Genomic DNA, 19,208 nt, shown 5'->3' with positions numbered 1-19,208 from the left:
GTTTACTACGGACCATTGGAAACGAAAGTTGAAAATGCCAGCATAACCACCGCTGCCATTAGAGACCTTCTAAATCATTTTATTTTCACGTTTATATCCTTTTGTTGGGTTACGAATTTGTTTTCATTGTAAAAATGGCTGCTCAAACATTTCAGCAAGAATACATGCAGATGCCTCCCATCACCCGTGCATATACAACATCATGTGTATTGACAACTATTGCTGTGGTAAATTTCGCTGTGACGAGTCGAGTGATTAATTCTCAGACATGATGATGATGATGATGATGATGGTGATGGTGATGGTGATGATGATGATAATGATAATAATAATAATAATAATAATAATAATAATAATAATAATAATAATAATAATAATAATAATAATGATACAGGATTATTTAGCAGGAAACATTTCCTTCTGAGTTTGCAGCGAAAATAATGGAGAAAAAGCTGTAAAAACTTTGATACTTTGATGTGTCCTATGGAGTTCCGTCATGGCATGGAGGATCTTTTTTCATCTATCTAGATCTCTCATATTATTATCATTATTATGATTATTATTTTCGTTTTTTTAGCAGAACCATCATATATTTGTCATTAATTTGTCTTATTCATTCTCAGAGAGATAGATAGATAGATTGATAGAGAGAGAGAGAGAGAGAGAGAGAGAGAGAGAGAGAGAGAGAGAGAGAGAGAGAGAGAGAGAGAGAGAGAGAGAGACTGTGATAAATATTACGCTTTAGTGTAAAATCCCCTACAGTATTTACATCGTATTGATTGTCCATAGAGCAATCAGGCAGGCAGAATCTGAATTATGCTGGTGCCTGTAGTTTAAAATAGTTTGTGACAATTTTACCATCTTGATAAGACGCTAATCTATCACAGAGTACTTTCTGTATTGTTCCCTTTTATACCCAACTACCCAAACTACTTTTTGGTGGAGAGGGAGGCAGGAATATAATTTGACTTAACATTGGATCAAAACAGCTTTTTATGGTATGCTGTATGTGTATCAAGTTCTCTTTCAACTTCACTACTGAGTCTCTGAATTTATATTTTAAGTTCTTACATTACCCAAGTGATGTAGAGAGATGGATATATAGCATCATTTATTTTTCTTCCTTACAGCAATTGGATCTGATCAGCCCATTCCAGATATATTTCAATCCAGAGTTGATATTCAAACACTACCAGGTTTGTTATTTTTTGGCCAGTATTTAGCATTTCATGAAAAATCTAATGCATTTTCCATAAGTTGACTTAATTGTCTTATTGAGAGGCTGTCTTTTTTTTCTTTCAACATTCTTTTTTCTCTCAATTAAAGGATTAATTCAGATTTTTTTGACGGTATTCTAGTTACAAACCATGACCATTTTAAATCTTGAGAAATCAAATTTAAAGCTAACCAATTACCTTAGAAATCAACTCTGAGCCAAAAATTTGTATCAGTATAGGGTAGAATCGGGTAAGTTCGCCGACGGGGAAATTCGCCGCGACCCTCCACCCCCAAGAAATAATGCTTGGTGAACATTTATCCTTACACCCCTCACGTTGGAATAGTCCGTATTCAAAAGACAAGATGTGAATGTACGTATTGCTTCAGTTTGAAGGAAGCAAATGAGAAATCTTTAAGAGTTATAGCACTTCAAAATGACATGTAGTAATCAAGATGTTGTGACATCCTTGACTTTTTGATTGTAACGGCAACACTACACTAACGTTCCCCTAGTTTGTGCAGTTGAATGTGAAGGCCCTGGTCACAAAATCAATGTTGTATTGACTTTGTGGTCATCCATATCCATTATATTTTCATTATCAGTGTATATTATCATCAGAAAAATATTTCTAAAAATTTTAATACAATATTTCAAAAATCTATAATTTCGGGTAAATTCACCGGTACTCTCGGGTAAATTCGCCGCACATCACTATCATCATAATATAATTATTCCAAAGACGATTTTAGTGTGCAATAGACGCTGTGAGTTAGCACTAAAATATAACTAAGTTAAGAAAAGTAAATAATAAATATGTAAGTGGGTTTAATAACCACAAATCAGTCGACTCGAGTATGGATGGGCAGCAGGCTATGAACTTGTGATTGGCATTGTAATGTATCCACAGGAAGGCACTTTACATACATCATCACATTCGATTCAAGTGCCAATAAATATGTGTTAATATTGCAGTATTGGATAATGTAGAGAGATTTGAGGACAAGAAGAGTTTAAGAAATGGAAATTGTTCCTCATATTGTCTTGTAGGGAGAAAAACTAAGTACAAAATCTCGCGGCGAAGTTACCCACCAGTGGCGGCGAAGTTCCCCGACGTGCGGCGAATGTACCCGACAACAGTGGCAGTTTTAAAAGGACTTTTGTGAATAAAATACAATATAAATCTACGTTAACACTTCACAAAAAAATAATTGATTGGCCAGGTAAACTTATTGTCAGTGTTTGGGTTGCCCAATTGGCAAATTGGCCTCCCACGGCAGGCCAGAAGTGAGACAGTGAAAAAACGGCGAAATTACCCGATTTTACCCTATATCTTTTTTTCTTTCTTCTGTGACGGTAAGCGGAATTACAATTCAACAAATTGATTTTGTATAAATTTTGATAGAAAGAGTTATAGTTATGACGATCTCATTATCTTCAATGGGAAATCCATTATCTTTCACCTTTGATGCTTTACAGATATGGCGTCTTGTCACAAGCTTCATGTATTTTGGTCCCATAGGATTCAACTTTTTATTCAACATGATCTTCACATATCGTTACTGTAGAATGCTGGAGGAAGGATCCTTTCGGGGGAGGACTGCTGATTTCTTCTTTATGTTTCTTTTTGGTGGAGTTTTTATGATTGTATCCTTTTTATGAAGGTTCTTTACTCCTTTTTATACTTGATTTCGATCTTCATGAGGTAATTGTTCATTTTAATTTTAGCAACAATATGAACATATAAAACTCAAGTTGTCCAAATTAGAAAAGTAGGAATCATAATCCTGCTCAAGAAATAATAATTGAAATGCTGTAAGTAAGCAAAGCTCATTGCATGCGTTTCACTGTAATGTCTTTTATTTATTATTATTATTATTATTATTTTTATTATTATTATTTTTATTATTATTATTATTATTATTATTATTATTATTATTATTATTATTATTATTAATATTATTATTATTATTATTATTATTATTATTATTATTATTATTATTATTATTATTATTATATATTATTATTATATATTATTTATTATTATTATTATTATTATTATTATTATTATTATTATTATTATTATTATTATTATTATTATTATTATTATTATTATTATCATCAGGACTTTGTTTTGCTCGATTTATGATATTTAACATTGAAATGAATAGTGGAAGTTTCCACCCAATCGAGGAGATAGATTTTAGCATATGTAAGAAATAACACTTTGATAGACTAATTTATGTTTTATTCATTGTCGATCTTAAAACCATGGGTGAAAGTTCGCCGGAAAAATCCGGCATGGCCGGATTTTTATTTTTGAAAAAGAGGTCTCGTCGTTTTTTTTTTGTCTGGCCGGAATTCGAAAATGAAAAAAACCGACATTTATATAATTAACCGCACTTCTGTTTTTTCCTCTAATTGGTAGTTGCAGGATTTATTTTTCTGAGCACCTGCCTTTGCAGGATAACTTGAGTAACTTTCACCCATGCTTAAAACAATGAAATAATAATAAAAAAATTGGGGTTTTAACAATCTTGGTGTTCATAGCACTGATTTTTATCAAAAGATTATACATATTTCAAAATTGTATCAAATTGATCCGTGATCTTGTTCAATATTTGATACTGAACTAATTATTTAAATAAGTAGGTGGGAGGGATGGGGGAAACAACAAAATCAAAACCAAATTTAAAAAAAAAACCCCAACAAAAATGCAAAGTAAAATGAGTTAATGATTTTTACAAGAGCATTACATTCCTTAACGTTAACAGATTGCTGCGCTTTTTGTCAATTTAGTCTTTCTTGGAAGTGCTTTCACTATCATGCTGGTCTATGTGTGGGGACGACGTAACAGATATGTCAGGCTTAACTTCTTTGGACTTCTTAATTTTCAAGTGAGTTAAATTGTTTTTTTTCTTCTTCATAGTTTAAGTTTGATATCATTTTAGAAGGAGTATCCGGTGATGCCAAATCTCTGGTTTCACTGGAAAAAAATCTGGTATGGAGCAAAAAATTCTGGGTTACGGGCAACTTATATCAAATTCCAATGAGGTCATATTGCTCCAAGGGTAACCCCCCCCCAACTCCTCTACCACCACATTATAATTACTGCTACCACTACTACCACCACCACATCATCAGCACTACCACTACTATTTCAACCACCACCACCACATCATCATTACTACTACAGTTACTACAACCACCATATCCACATCATTAACACTGTAACAACCACCACCACATCATTATCACTACAAACACTACTACTACAACAACCACCACCACACAATTATAACTAACACGACTACAACAACCACCACCACCACAGCATCATCACTACCATTGCAATTACAACCACCACCTTTCAATGTCAAACGACCATGCCATCAGCTCTTTCACATTGTAGACAAAACAAAGTCTTCATTTCATTGCACATATTATATTTTAAAAATCTAAAAAGGAAAAAGTATTTTATGAGAAATTTGTGCAAAGCTAATTTTCTTGTTTAATATGGTGCTTTTTATTTTATTTTATTTTATTTTTTTATCTTACAGGCTCCATTCCTCCCATGGGTTTTACTAGGTTTCTCATTGCTTCTTGGTAATTCTGTCGTCATAGATTTAATGGGTAAGTGCTTTTATCATTTAAAGAGAACAACATTAATCAAAACTGAAAGCAGGCTTCAATGACAACAGCGGGTATATTATAAATTAATTTGAATGTCTCATTTTAATGATGTACAAACATTCTGTTAGCATTCCATTTCATAAAAATTATTATGAAAATTTATAAGATTTTCTAAACATAATTGTTAACATCAATGAAGGAATTAAAAACAAGACAAAACGTAAACAAAAACTAAGATGAACAAAACTTAAAACAAAACTTCTGATTTGTTTTCAAACAATTTTAATTACAGCTTAGTATGTATACAGTAAAAGGCAGCTTGATAGGTAATATAGTAAAAGTCTTTCACATGTTTTGAGAAGGTTTCAAATATAGTTGTCTCCTTTTTTAAGCGAGAGCAGGTGACAGTTACAATTGTTATTTTGTGTTTTTTTAAATATATCGTGTGGCTTTGTGGTTTTGTGGTATGACACTCGCTTTCGGATCGGAAGGTCCTGGGTTCGAGCCTCACTTGACGTACTCGGGTGTAAAATTAGTACCTGGCCGCCAACAGCGTTGTCTCTGTCAGAAAAATTGTAATATCGCCTATCAGGCGTCATATCTCATTCCACATGTTATGTTTTGCTGTTGTTCAGGGTACCGTTGTAAAGCGCTTTGATCACATTTAGTGGATATTGCGCTATATAAGAGCTCTAGTATTTTTTAAAACTTCTTTTTTTATTTTATTTCATGTTTCATAAATGATCTATTCTTTTTGTCAGGGATTGCTATTGGCCATGTATATTTCTTCCTTGAGGATGTCTTCCCACAACAGCCTGGTGGTTTTAAGGTCCTAAAAACGCCCACTTTCTTGTGAGTTTATAAAAAAAAAAAATCATGTCAAGGATATGAACTATGAACTATAATCCTTTCCATTTAGATCTCATTCAGGCAGGAGCATGATTTAAGTATTTCAAAATATTAATAATACACGTTATATAGGGCATTGCCACAGTCTCAACATGCTCAATCTGCATCACAATTAGTAGTTACGAAATCTGGACTGATTGCCTTGCTATACATCTTAATAATCATTATTGCCTTTTGTTATATGTCTTACCAATTTTCCTGTCTGTTGATAAACGGGAAATCTGAAATGTCCACATCATTTGTATCTTGACATTAAACAGGAGCTGTAATTTTACCTAATCATTTAAAAAAAAACTTTTTTATGCTTTCAATCAGTATTATTTACATTTTATCTACTGTTATGATATTGGATAATAATATTATGTTTTCATCTCTAGAAAAAGGTTGTTGGATCCTGCCCCTGATCATGAAGACTATGTACCCCTTCCAGAGGAAAGAGATGGGCTTCATTTGGGCGGCGATGCTGACAATGACAATCAACCACAAGACCGCGACTGACATGGACCACGGATTGGAATTCGTGAATGACTTCGGGATGGACTATCGATGTATATATATATAATATGTTATGTCAAATATATGGGTGCTATGTGGGATTATGCTAGGGCTTTGTGTATGTTGTTGTGTATCAGTGTGGATGTGTGGGTTGTGTATTTGTGTGTGTGTATGTGTTTGAGAGAGAGGGAGAGAGAGAGAGAGAGAGAGAGAGAGAGAGAGAGAGAGAGAGAGAGAGAGAGAGAGAGAGAGAGGAGAGAGAGGGGGGGGGAGAGGGAATAGAAAGCAAGAAAGGTTGAGAGAAGACGGGGGGGGGGGGGGGGGGGGGGGGTGATAGAGAGAGAGTATGCAAGAGATTGATTGATTTCTATCAAAACTTTTCCATAGGTTGAATTGAATGTTAATGTGAAACACACGTTAAGAGTGATATATATTTTTCAAGATATTTCAAGATATTTTTTTCTGTCATGTATTCGGTTGCTATTTTTTCTTGGGAATTTATCAATTTGAGCTGTGAATGATTTAATTAAGACGACTGTTTCCATATTCATGTCAAATGTTTTTTGTTTTGTTTTTTGTTTATTAAAACAATCCTAATTTGTAAAGATTTTACTTTTTGTCATTAAGGTTTATGTTATTCAATGTCTCTTAACAAAAAAAAAACATATGAGTTAAAATAATGTTCTAGCACAAGCAGCTTAATATTCACTTAGACTAGTGAAAATAATGAGCTGTATATAGTTTTATAAAAATGGGTTGTGATACACATACCTGAAGGTAACAAATTGTAAAATGTCAAAGATGCTGAACTGAATGAGAAACAATACGACCCGAGTTAGCTTTAGAATTTGCCGGCGATGCCAACATTTCTGGCAATTTTGCTCCGCTGGAAAAAAATAATTAAATTAACATTTTTCATTTTGTTTCACAGCCTATTGAATTGGTAAAATTCTAAGAAAATATTCCGGGAAATGGGCATCTTTGCTCATGTTATATTAAAAAAGTTCTGCCCTGGACCCAGACCCAAACGTCTCGCGGATTTTCAGGCAATTTTTTCAGGGGGGCAGATGCAGGCCTGTAAATAGTGAGGGGCAATAATACAGTGGAATCCTGATAAAGCCAACACCGTCAGACCAGACAGAATGGTTGACTTTAAGCAAGGTTGAATTTATCCATTATTAATGGAGCCACTTAGATAAAGAACAGGAAAATTACGGGACCAACTGCATGTGTTGACTTTAAGCAGAAGTTATCTTTAACCCTCTCCTTACCACGCATTTCATTTCTTTATGCTTTAGCTATAAAAACTTGACATTCTGTAATAGAGTCCATATTGTCGAACAATATTATACATAGAATGTGCTTGTTGCTTTTCTGTTTGGGTAAGAAATGTCTGTTTTTGTGTTGGGTGGGTGTGAAGTTTTGGGGAAAATCCTGAAAATGGCTGGTAAGGAGAGAGTTAAGAGTGTTGACTTTATGCTGATTCCACATGAGAAATTGGTCTTTTCTGAAGTTTTTTTTTGATGTATCAGAGCATCTTGCAATGATGTAATAGGCCAAGTTAGTGATATGAATGTCATTTCCTCAAAGCATACTTATAGAGAATGTTATTTTTATATTGATAAATAAGATTGCATAAGATTTAATAAAATCAGAATATTGAAATATTATTGGCTCGTGTAATAACTAACTAGTCATTAACTTTTTGTCTGAAGACTGCTCCTTTAAGTTTTGTCTTTGTACATCATTATACTTCATGGCTCATCAGATTGTATGTACTTATTTGTAAAGTGAAATATTTTAGAATTCCTAATAATTGAGATATATATTTTTAAAAAGTTAGATTAGAAATTTGTGGCGGTCCAGATGGCTCAGTTGGAAGAGCATTCGTTCGCATGCAAAGGGACCAAGATCGATCCCGGGTGCAGTTGAGATTTTTTTTCAGACCCCTCTGTCCCCCCACCTCCCCCCCCAGCAGTGATTGGGTAGCTGGGTCTGTTGGATCTGGTGGAAAGTACTTTGCGATAGACGAGCATCCTATCCTAATGATAGCAGGCAAGAGCCATGATTCGTTTCACGCTGTAGAAACCAAGATAAACTCTGGCTCCACGGACCTAATGGCTCTGAAGGACTACTTTTTCTTTTCTTTTTACTAAAACTTTGTGGATGGTGTCCACAATAGAGGCAAAAAGCTGACTGTTCCTTTTATCCTGTTAGGTGGCTTGTACCAGATGTTAATGGTGATGTGGATGAGATACAGTAAATTGATCAGTGAGAGGCAGATTTTATGCACCTAGTTTGTGGATGGTGTCCACAATAGAGGCAAAAAGCTGACTGTTCCTTTTATCCTGTTAGGTGGCTTGTACCAGATGTTAATGGTGATGTGGATGAGATACAGTAAATTGATCAGTGAGAGGCAGATTTTATGCACCTAGTTTGTGGATGGTGTCCACAATAGAGGCAAAAAGCTAACTGTTCCTTTTATCCTGTAAGGTGGCTTGTACCAGATGTTAATGGTGATGTGGATGAGATACAGTAAATTGATCAGTGAGAGGCAGATTTTATGTACCTATTTGTAGGATGTGTCTTGTAAACAATTTAAGTAAGACGATTATTTTCATATTCATTACAAAGGTTTTGAACTTTTAGTTTGTAAAGGTTTTTTCTTGTTGTCAGTAAGGTTTATGTTATTCAATGGTACGCTCTTGGAATCTACTTCTGTACCCTATTTGAACCATTCCCTTTTTTCTTACTTTATCTTGAGTGCTTTTACATGCAATTCTAGAATTTTTTTACTCTCCCATTTTTTTCCTTTTTCCTGGTGCTGATTTGAGGTAACTGTCGCAAGCGCTGTAAAACCCTTAAAAACAATAAAACAAAACTTCTCGTAATAAAATAAACACGCAATGAAGAATTGTGGTCTGCTTTACTTTTACTTTCAAAGACTGTCATTTAACATTTGAAGGAACAAAGCTTAGACGATTCATTTGTACATTTCCAGCTATTTAATCCATTCTAGGATGGGTTTCAAATTTCTATTTTTTCATTGATCGCTTTTATAATTTTTCTCTTTCTTTTTTTGAAGGGGCTTAGGTGGGTGTGTTTGACATTGCTCAGTAACCAGGATGGTCACTTATTTGGTTCCTGCTTAAAGCAGTTTTGTAGTGTTTTTTTTTTCTTTGGGTAAGATTCTAGATCCATGTTTGCTGTCTTGATGGGTTAATCCTGTTGTTATAACCCTTTATAGGTGATGCCATCTTACTATGCTGCCAAGAAGAAATAAATAACATTAGGAAATTAAATATAAGCTTAATTTATTAAACAAAGACAGATAATAAATAAGAATAATAAATTGAAGCTTCCATTTAATTTCCTATTGTTAATCTGGGTGGGGATCCTGACCTCCCATAGTGGGCAGAGAGGTACATAGGTACTAATAGTACTAAGTCTTCTATCCCCCCAACCCGTTTTCCAATTGTTTCCTGTCATTGTCTTGGAATGAGATTACTTGATTTTGTCCTGGCCCTGGCCGGAGTTCCTTGGCTGGGAGGGAAACAGTCGAATGTACAGTTATAGTTTTGGGAGATGATATTTTTTTCCTTGTAAATCATCTCTCTGTTATGCATTGTATTATGCTTAGTTTACATATTAAATTATATGATTTGTAAACATTGGAGTGTATTCCTCCTGGTTGGGACCTGTGCTTGTGTCTGGATGAGACTTTTAGGTGATCTCAAACTAAGTACTTTGATGATGTGCTGTTGGAATCTACATCTGTTCCCTATTTGAACCAATTCCCCTTTGTCTCACCTTTTCTTTTGTGCTTTAATTGTTATTCTAGAACTTTTTACTATCCCATTTTCTTCCTTTTTACTGGCGCTGATATGACCTTAATGTGTTGCAAGCGCCGTAAAACCCTTAACAAAACAAAAAAAAACCCCAACCTATTGTTAATTATTCTTCGAGCACCAAGAAGTAACATGCTGCCAGGAACGCAAAATGGAAAAATAAATAATTGGCATATACATGTATTTTTTGTTTCACTGTCTTCCTCTTGTTTTTCCCAGCATTTTATTGAAATTATATTTTCAGGGGTTTGGAGAACATGGGGATGTTATCGTTAGCCTTGGCTATAATGATCTTTTGAAGCTGAAGTCAAGCTTATTTATTCATATTGTTTTCATCTTTTGTTATTTTCTTTAAAATATTTTTTTTTTTTTAAAGTCTATCGGGGCTTTGCAGAAGTGCCAAATGACACAGCTATATTTTCTGTATGTCTCAGCAATTATTTGAGATTTAATAAATACATTTTCAAACTGTGCAAAACAAAATCATGTTCTTATGTTTTGTCTTGTCTTTAGCAAATGTAGAGGAAATTGCGAATGGTAATGATGAATGATTGCAGGGTGCCCATTTCGATCTAATCCCTCTGTGGGCATCTGGGTGGGGGTTTTCTGACCTTCCATAGCGTGTCTTCTATCCCCTATATCTGTTTTCCAAAATGCTTTCGGCCATACATTGGACTGAGATTACTTGGTTTTGTCCTTGCCCTGGCCGGATACTCTGGCTGGGAGGGAAACAGTCGAATGCATATTTAAAGTTTTTGGAGATGATATCTTTTGTCTTGTAAATCAACTCTCTGTTATGCACTATATTATTTTTTGTTCTACATATACAATGATTTGTAAACAATTGAGTGTATTTCTCTTAGTGGAAATCTGTACTTGTGTCAGGAATGGACGTTTAGGTTATATCAAAATTAGTTCACTGATATCGTGCACTTGGAATCTTCATCTGTACCCTATTTGAACCAATTCCCTTTGTCTTACTTTTTCTTGGGTGCTTTAATTATAATTCATTACTAGACTTGTATCACACCTTCTCGGCCAATGCTGATCTACTCTGGCTTAGCATTATTTGACAAAAATACTCAAGACTTCGAATTACCAAATTTAAAATAAATAAGGTTAAGTGCATGGCAAATTGATAATTGGCCTTTGGTTCAATCGGTATTGAGTGTGTGCCAGTAAGAAGAAGGTGAAATCTGATCATTATATTTTTTGTTGTTTTGAACAGTGGCTCAGTGGTACGGTCTTTGCTTTCTACCCGAAAGGTACAGAGTTTAATCACCCGCCGCTGCATTGTGTGGCCTTGAGCAAGTCACATCGCCCTAGCTCACTTTGCGGCGCTGCTCTGCGGCTGACGCCTGGGTTATTCCAGTCTTCCCTTGGAATAGACCCTAAAGGCAAATTTCCCCTTGGGGATGAATAAAGGGAATTTTTAAAATTTTTAAATTTTATTTGAGTGTTTTCCTCCCACTCACAGTGGGATCCTGTGCTAGTGGATGGGTGAGACTTTTAGGTGACCTCAAACTAAGTACATTGATGGTAAGCTTTTGAAATCTACATCTGTTCTGTATTTGGACCAATTCCCTTAGTCTTACTTTTTCTTGGGTGCTTTTTTTTACTATATCATTTTCTTCCTTTTTTACCGGCGCTGATATGACCTAAACGTGGTGCAAGTAAAACACTTAAAAACAAGAAAAACAAACAACGCTATAAAACGGAACTTAAAAGCAATAAAAAAAATCTTTTTTAAAATTTAAATCTCGAAAGGATTCATTTATTCACCTTTATTTGTAAATTACATATCCATATTAATAAATATGGGATTCTCTTATAAAATACTTCGCATTCTTGTAACTCATTCTAAGTACTTCAACCTCATGCTTTCTACAAGACACTGAATGTGTATGTTATATATATATATATAATGTTATTAAGCATGAATCAAGACAAAAGCGGCAATTAAAAAATAATTATGTTACACAAACATGCTTTTTATGAAATACTTCCATCTCGATTAAAAAAAAAAAGATTCTTCAGTTTTCAAATCACATCAACGTGTAGCCACCAGTCTAAAGCATGTATACACACACCCTCACTCACACACACACACACACACACACACACATACATACACACACACTTTATTTCATTTGTTTGTCTCTTTATCTCTTTTTAATTCCACGTTGCTCTCTTATTACATCTCTCTCTCTCTCTCTCTCTCTCTCTCTCTCTCTCTCTCTCTCTCTCTCTCTCTCTCTCCTTTCCAGTCCCTCTCTCTCTCTCTCTCTCTCTCTCTCTCTCTCTGTCTCTCTCTCTCTCTCTCTCCTTTCCAGTCCCTCTCTCTCTCTCTCTCTCTCTCTCTCTCTCTCTCTCTCTCTCTCCTCTCTCTCTCTCTCTCTCTCTCCTTTCCAGTCCTCTCTCTCTCTCTCTCTCTCTCTCTCTCTCCTTTCCAGTCCCTCTCTCTCTCTCTCTCTCTCTCTCTCCTTTCCAGTCCCTCTCTCTCTCTCTCTCTCTGTCTCTCCTTTCCAGTCCCTCTCTCTCTCTCTCTCTCTCTCTCCTTTCCAGTCCCTCTCTCTCTCTCTCTCTCTCTCTCTCCTTTCCAGTCCCTCTCTCTCTCTCTCTCTCTCTCTCTCCTTTCCAGTCCCTCTCTCTCTCTCTCTCTCTCTCCTTCTCTCCTTTCCAGTCCCTCTCTCTCTCTCTCTCTCTCTCTCCTTTCCAGTCCCTCTCTCTCTCTCTCTCTCTCTCTCTCTCCTTTCCAGTCCCTCTCTCTCTCTCTCTCTCTCTCTCTCCTTTCCAGTCCCTCTCTCTCTCTCTCTCTCTCTCTCTCTCCTTTCCAGTCCCTCTCTCTCTCTCACTCCTCTCTCTCTGTCTCTCTCTGTCTCTCTCTCTCCCTCTCTCTCTCTCTCTCTCTCTCTCTCTCTCTCTCTCTCCTTCTCTCTCTCTCTCTCTCTCTCTCTCTCCTTCTCTCCTTTCCAGTCCCTCTTCTCTCTCTCTCTCTCTCTCTCTCTCTCTCTCTCTCCTTCTCTCTCTCTCTCTCTCTCTCTCTCTCTCTCTCTCTCCTTCTCTCCTTTCCAGTCCCTCTCTCTCTCTCTCACTCCTCTCTCTCTGTCTCTCTTACTCTCTCTGTCTCTCTCTGTCTCTCTCTGTCTCTCTCTCTCTCTCTCTCTCTCTCTCTCTCTCTCTCTCTCCTTCTCTCCTTTCCAGTCCCTCTCTCTCTCTCACTCCTCTCTCTCTGTCTCTCTTACTCTCTCTGTCTCTCTCTGTCTCTCTCTGTCTCTCTCTCTCTCTCTCTCTCTCTCTCTCTCTCTCTCTCCCGCCATCTAATGGACACAAAAGAGAATCACTGGAACAAAAATTGAGGGAAAGAAAGTGGTCATTTTTCTAAAATGACTTAAATGAACAAGCCCTGGCCTTAATCTTTTTAAACAATGATGACTCCAAATAAATTGAATTAACTCCCTTGCTAGGGTTGATTATCTTCTAAATGCGAAAGGAATACAAATTCACAATTTTTTGTTTATTTAATTTTATCATCATTTCAATTCCAGAAGAAAACTGGCTCATTTTATGGAGATAATTTACAAAAATTAGACCAACAATGAAGATAAAATAATCAATTCCATTTTTTTCCTTGTGTGTGGATTATCTCTTTTGCAATCAAATTTATACATTGTAATGACTGATCTCAGTTGACTTGTGTTAAATTTTAAAAATAAAAATATTTGAAAATAAATTAGATACCACTTAAAAACACAATTACGGAAAAAGCAATAATTTAATGTTTTGAATTATGACAATGCTGTATTATACGTAGTGATCAATCGTATAAAACATGAAAATGAGTATTTTGTTAGCAAGAAAATAAATAAATAAAAATAAAGAAAAGATCATTTAATCTCATTGGCAGTAAAGCAACATTACACCATGTAGAAGGTTTCTTAATAAAGCACATTTCACTCCTTCAGAGAACAAGCATTTACTGTTCAATATTTTATTTCCACTAGACCATTAATTGTATTCTGCTATTAAACTCCAAAACTAACTTCTAACAAAATTCAAAATAAAACTTTTTTTTAGGTTTTACTTCTATTATATTAAACTGTGGAAATATATCATTCAAACTTATAGATAAACTTTAAAAGGGCGCGGTCAAATAATTGAAATAAGAGAATTATCTTAAACAAACCTATAATTTATAATGCTGCTTTATCTAAAATATCATAGCTATTTGCAAGTTGGATCAAGCATATAATTTGATATTAAATGATAAAATAAATAAATTCTTGAAACCAAGCAACAACATTGAAGTCAAGAAAACTATTTAAAAGCAAATCAAAATATTAGTCGAATACTTCATTCGCAAAACAAAAGCTGTTTGTTGGAAATCTTAACATCGCAGGTCTGGGATTGCAAAATGTCAAGAAAAGTTTAGCAAGAATAAATCTCAGCAACAAAGTAAAGAAAGAATACAAGTAGACAATGACAGTTGTATGGAGAGACTGAGCGATATCCTTTGTTTTGGGATTGACAACTGTGCATTGTGACCAACGGGTTTGTTGAGAACTTACTGTCTTTCATCACCGCTAATCTCTTTGACTCTTGGTTTCAAGAATTTATTTTTTATAATTTCTTTCTAGTGCCACTCCCAGTTATTTCAAATAATACCAAAATCATCGTCATATTTTTATAATAGTTTTACAGGCTAAAAGCTAAATGTCTTGACAGTTTATCGTTTTGGCCATAAAAAGAAATGGTCCTCTTGAGATGTTAAAATGAATAATGATAATAAAAAAATATTAGTCAGGGTTTTTGGAGCGAGCGCTAAAATGAATAAACCCTGTGGACATTGACAGTCTCTTGTGTTTAAAAAACGACATTTTCTGTATTTTTATCATTATACAGTTCTTTTGCCAAAAAACAAGAACACAATTGTAAAACAATCATATAAAAATTGAAAATATAAATCTTGAAATATAATAATGAAAATAATAATAATAATAATAATAATAATAATAATAATAATAATAATAATAATAATAATAATAATAATAATAATAATAATAATAATAGTAATTATAACATTAACACAATTATATACTTCACATAAAATGTGCTAAAATAGGCGTAAAGGTAAAAAAAAAGGAGAATATGGACTGCAACAAAAAATGAAGGGGATTGTAGTGCTTTTATGTGTGTTTGTATCTTAAAAAAATACTTAGGGAGAACTTTTACGAGCACTTGTATAAAATTCATTGTTTTAACCAAATATTGATCAAAGAAAGGGTATGCGTTATATTTTGTTTTTGAATGAAAAAATAAATAAAGTAAAATTGACTTCTATATCACGATCTGATCATGTGACTTCTTTCTTTCAATCGATATACAAATCGTTCACATCACTGATTTCATTAAGTTTGTGAATACGTAAAGTTTGTAAAATAAACAAATTTCAAATTATGAAAGACTGTTATGTGTAAGGGATGCTTTTGACTGAACTTAATTTTAGAAAATATTATCATAAAATTCATTATTTAAAAAAGTAATTGTGCAAACAAATTGTTAGATTTCTCAATCTCAAGTAGATGTTAGATTGTTTCAATGAGAAAATACTTTTCAGGTCTCTTTTGTCTTTTTTTTTTGAGCGTTTAACGGCACTTAGGACAATTGTGGATAATAAGGGGGAAATGAATGATTATGGGATTAGATCAAATGATGAATGTTAGCAGATCTTTCAGACATCCCCCAAAAGGAAAAAAACAAACAAACAAAAAACAAACCCAAAAATACCCCCCCCCCCCAAAAAAAAAAAAACAAAAAAAAAAAACAACAAAAGACAACAAAACAATAAGTCCCCAAAGGAACAAAAACAAAACAAAGCAATCAAATAAACCAACCCCCCCCCCCCCCCCCCCCCCCAAAAAAAAAAAAACTGTAACAGGAATTTATTGTAATAAACCCTCCTGCAGTAGAAGCACATTAAAGCATTAATAATACACAATTCAAAATAACCAGTATACTAGTTTACACACGGGAAATAAGTATAAACTCTTTTATTTGTACAAAACAGGTAGGAATAACGTGAAATATAAGGGCAGTTTTATACAACAATAAAATATATAAAATAATGTAAATTGGAAAAAAAAAATCAAAGTTGCAAACAAAGTGTGATCGCATTTTAATTTAAAGTAAAAGTAAATACATCTTTGTGACTTCATCAGTAAATTAAATAAATATTAAAACGAATGACTTATACACACATCGGATGACTACAATGTAAACATGCTTTTGGCATAGATATGATAATAGGGAATGAGATTACTTAATCTCATTCCCTATCACACATTTAGAAATAAAACAAATAAAAAAAAAAAAAGCAAAAGAAATGAACATCAAACACACAATGTGGAGTTTATTTCATTAGTGATTTTTTCTGTTTCTTTCGTTTCCAAATCATGTAAACAAGTATCACTAAATAACAAACTTCACCCCCACAATCTTTTTTAAAATTTTTTTTCCAATCTCTCAAAATTAATTATGTAAAAATTTCAAACGAAAAAAAAATATTAAAGAGAGTAGTGAGTTTATTGTACAATACACTGACAATCTCATTGGTATGGGAAGTCATACTGTAACAATATCAATCTGCAACAAATCTTTAATATTGAATTCCATTGTCACATAAAATTAGTGGTTCACAACAGTTAAATTAATTACGAGTATGCTCCCCCTGACTACAGGAATAAAGCACCTCCAATGTCTAACGGTATATAGATAGAAAGCAACCGTATCTTCACTGTAATGCCTATGGGCCGAAATAATCTACCTTCCGTAACCTGAAAAAAATGGGACTGTTTTTGATGTTTTGTTTTTTGTTTTGTTGTCTATTTTGGGACGGGAGTGTCAAAATGCACAGCGTTGCACAACGTTGCAGTTCAGTTCAAAATATTGTGGGAAGTGCTCAAATTTAGAGGGCAACTCACTTGGTTGGTTGTCATATATACTAAAGCTCCCTATGGGTAAGTATCATAACCTTCATGTATTGCCTACCAGCTGGATCACGTGACCTGCTAGTTTGTGAGAATTTACTTAGGAAAACACAAATACACGGATCTTAGATCTCATTGCTCTTATGACACTTTTTTTTTTCAAAAGCATGATGATTTATCATAACAAGACTCAACATACAAATAATCTGACAGTGCTCCCTTTTAAATCGTTAAATGCAAAATTGAACAGGAATAAGTGGGTACAATTTACTTTATATAAAGGTCTTTGATTCGGCTTAATCTCAAATACATGGGAAGATCATAATGTAAGGATTCATATTTTCTGTCATGGTGGGAATAGGATTCAATAGTCGTAACGTCACTTCCTTCCTAATGACGCATGGTAACTTAGCAACACTGGCTCTAAACTATCGGAACAATGGCGGACGGCCGTATGAAATATTTCTCCGGCGAGCATAAACGCGTATCCAGAGGAAAAAAACCCATAAATTTGATCATGTTTTGACTTACACATTCTGGTCACAAGACATATGAAAAGTTCTAGCCAGCTTGAAGAATAAAAAGTAATGATTTTCTTTGTTTAGAACCAAGATGGCCGCCGTTGCCGTGCTGCTTGGCATCAGACTACTGAATCCAATTGTGATGTGGTTGGGAAAAGAAGATACAGTTTCTGACTTTAAAAATCATCAAATCATTACTTATTGAAAAATGCTTATTTTCTTTTACTCAGCATATACTGTGGCCAATGAAGATGGACATGTAATGATAGAATGTAAAATAGTCGTGAAGAAGCATGTTTACTTTTTGACTTTGGAGAATGTGTTTAAGTCTTTTTGTTTTATATTTGACTCAGTGAATGAAAATGATTGAAATTAGCTGCAACTTTTCAAATGTAAAATATTATGCCAGTGATATTATGCATGGTCCAGACAAATCAAACACATTGATCTTTTTTGAGTTCTTAAAAATCGTTCTTTTTGGAATCATACACACAAAGCTTTAACATCTGCTCAGTTGTGAAGATTTTTTTAAAAAGATAGAAAAGAAACAAAACAAACATTCGGAACATTTTCAATTTTAATTATAAAACTGACACACATTGGAAACGAATTAAACTTATTTATTTCTAATCTAATACATTTTTTAAGAGACGATTTTCAAAATGTAAACTTATTGAAAATTTCATCTATTATCATACTAAGATTTTCCAGTTTAGTTTTCGCTTATGAGCATCTTTCATTAGCGTTTCTTTTCACAATGCAACATGGCTTACAAAATTCATGAATTCGTTACAATAAATCACTGGGTAATCTTAAGTGAAGAATAAGTTTAATTCCCTTAGTTGTAGGAATTAAACCAGTCTTTGTGTATTATAATTAATAATACTAATGTAAAAATTAAGTCTTTTAAAGTAATGAACACATTGTTTAGTTTTTGACTTACGTCATATAATTTGTTCCCAATAATTGGTTACGGTAACGCAATACGAAATGAAGTTTTATTTTGAGTTTTATAATAGTGTACACCTGGTGTTGTTCTTCAAATGAAAAATAAATAATTCAAATTTAAGATCTGATCTAATGATTATCGTTGAATTCAGTTGTATTTTACATGTTTTTCACTGGGAACGAATTTCTAATGTAAGAAAGTGTGAGCTGCTAGACGGTATGGACTCTGTAAACAGTCATCATCATCATTGCCTTTTTCACCCTGGGTCAGGGTATAGGCCACAGACAAACAGTTTCCATCCTTCTCTATCCTGAGCCAACTTTTTTATCTCATTCCAGGTCTTACCACTTCTCTGTATATCAGCTTCTTTAATTCTTCTCCATGTTCCTCCTTTCGGCTTTGTCTGTTGTCCTTCATAAATTCTGATATTCCAGAAACTCTTCGGTCGCCCAAGCTAAAAAAAGGATTTAGTTTGTCTGTCTGTGTTTCTGTAACGGTTAGAGTTTAACGGAAAGGGGTGTTAACCCTTTGCCAACCCCCAACCTGGAGGACCAGGTGACTCAAAGATGGAGGAATCACACACCATTAGTCGCCTTTTACGACACGCTGGCTTGGCGTTGGGCTATTCTTGACCCTCTCAGTTGAGGGACC

The 19,208-nt window shown here is 34.2% G+C and overlaps 2 protein-coding genes across 10 annotated transcripts in view; one reads left to right on the top strand and one right to left on the bottom strand.

Annotated features, from left to right (window-relative positions):
* On the top strand, nucleotides 1-10,584 carry LOC144968989 (derlin-2-like). Its single transcript, XM_078907920.1, has 7 exons — nucleotides 1-227; nucleotides 1,131-1,196; nucleotides 2,696-2,863; nucleotides 3,991-4,113; nucleotides 4,777-4,849; nucleotides 5,611-5,701; nucleotides 6,136-10,584. The coding sequence occupies exons 1-7, from the start codon at nucleotides 135-137 to the stop codon at nucleotides 6,254-6,256; spliced, it is 735 nt and encodes a 244-aa protein (XP_078764046.1). The 5' UTR covers nucleotides 1-134; the 3' UTR covers nucleotides 6,257-10,584.
* A 6,377-nt stretch (nucleotides 10,585-16,961) lies between these two features.
* The window catches only part of LOC144968987 (stromelysin-3-like), a 162,929-nt gene continuing 160,682 nt past the window's right edge, over nucleotides 16,962-19,208 (bottom strand). For all 9 annotated transcript variants that reach the window (XM_078907917.1, XM_078907913.1, XM_078907912.1 and 6 more), the window contains one exon: nucleotides 16,962-19,208. This exon is cut by the window's right edge and continues 896 nt beyond it. The gene's annotated coding sequence lies outside the window, so the exon portion shown is untranslated.

This window comes from Berghia stephanieae, chromosome 3, assembly GCF_034508935.2.
Source record: "Berghia stephanieae isolate SIO BIC M18660-M18661 chromosome 3, UCSD_Bste_1.3, whole genome shotgun sequence".
Taxonomy (NCBI): domain Eukaryota; kingdom Metazoa; phylum Mollusca; class Gastropoda; order Nudibranchia; family Aeolidiidae; genus Berghia; species Berghia stephanieae.
This window is presented reverse-complemented; position numbering and strand designations above follow the sequence as displayed.

What these genes read in the sequence shown, in the direction of transcription:
- LOC144968989 (XM_078907920.1), top strand. Translation starts at nt 135, where the DNA reads ATGGCTGCTCAAACATTTCAGCAAGAATACATGCAGATGCCTCCCATC. An exon ending in TGATATTCAAACACTACCAG is followed by an intron (nt 1,197 to 2,695) that starts GTTTGTTATTTT and finishes GATGCTTTACAG; the next exon opens with ATATGGCGTCTTGTCACAAG. An exon ending in TGTCGTCATAGATTTAATGG is followed by an intron (nt 4,850 to 5,610) that starts GTAAGTGCTTTT and finishes TCTTTTTGTCAG; the next exon opens with GGATTGCTATTGGCCATGTA.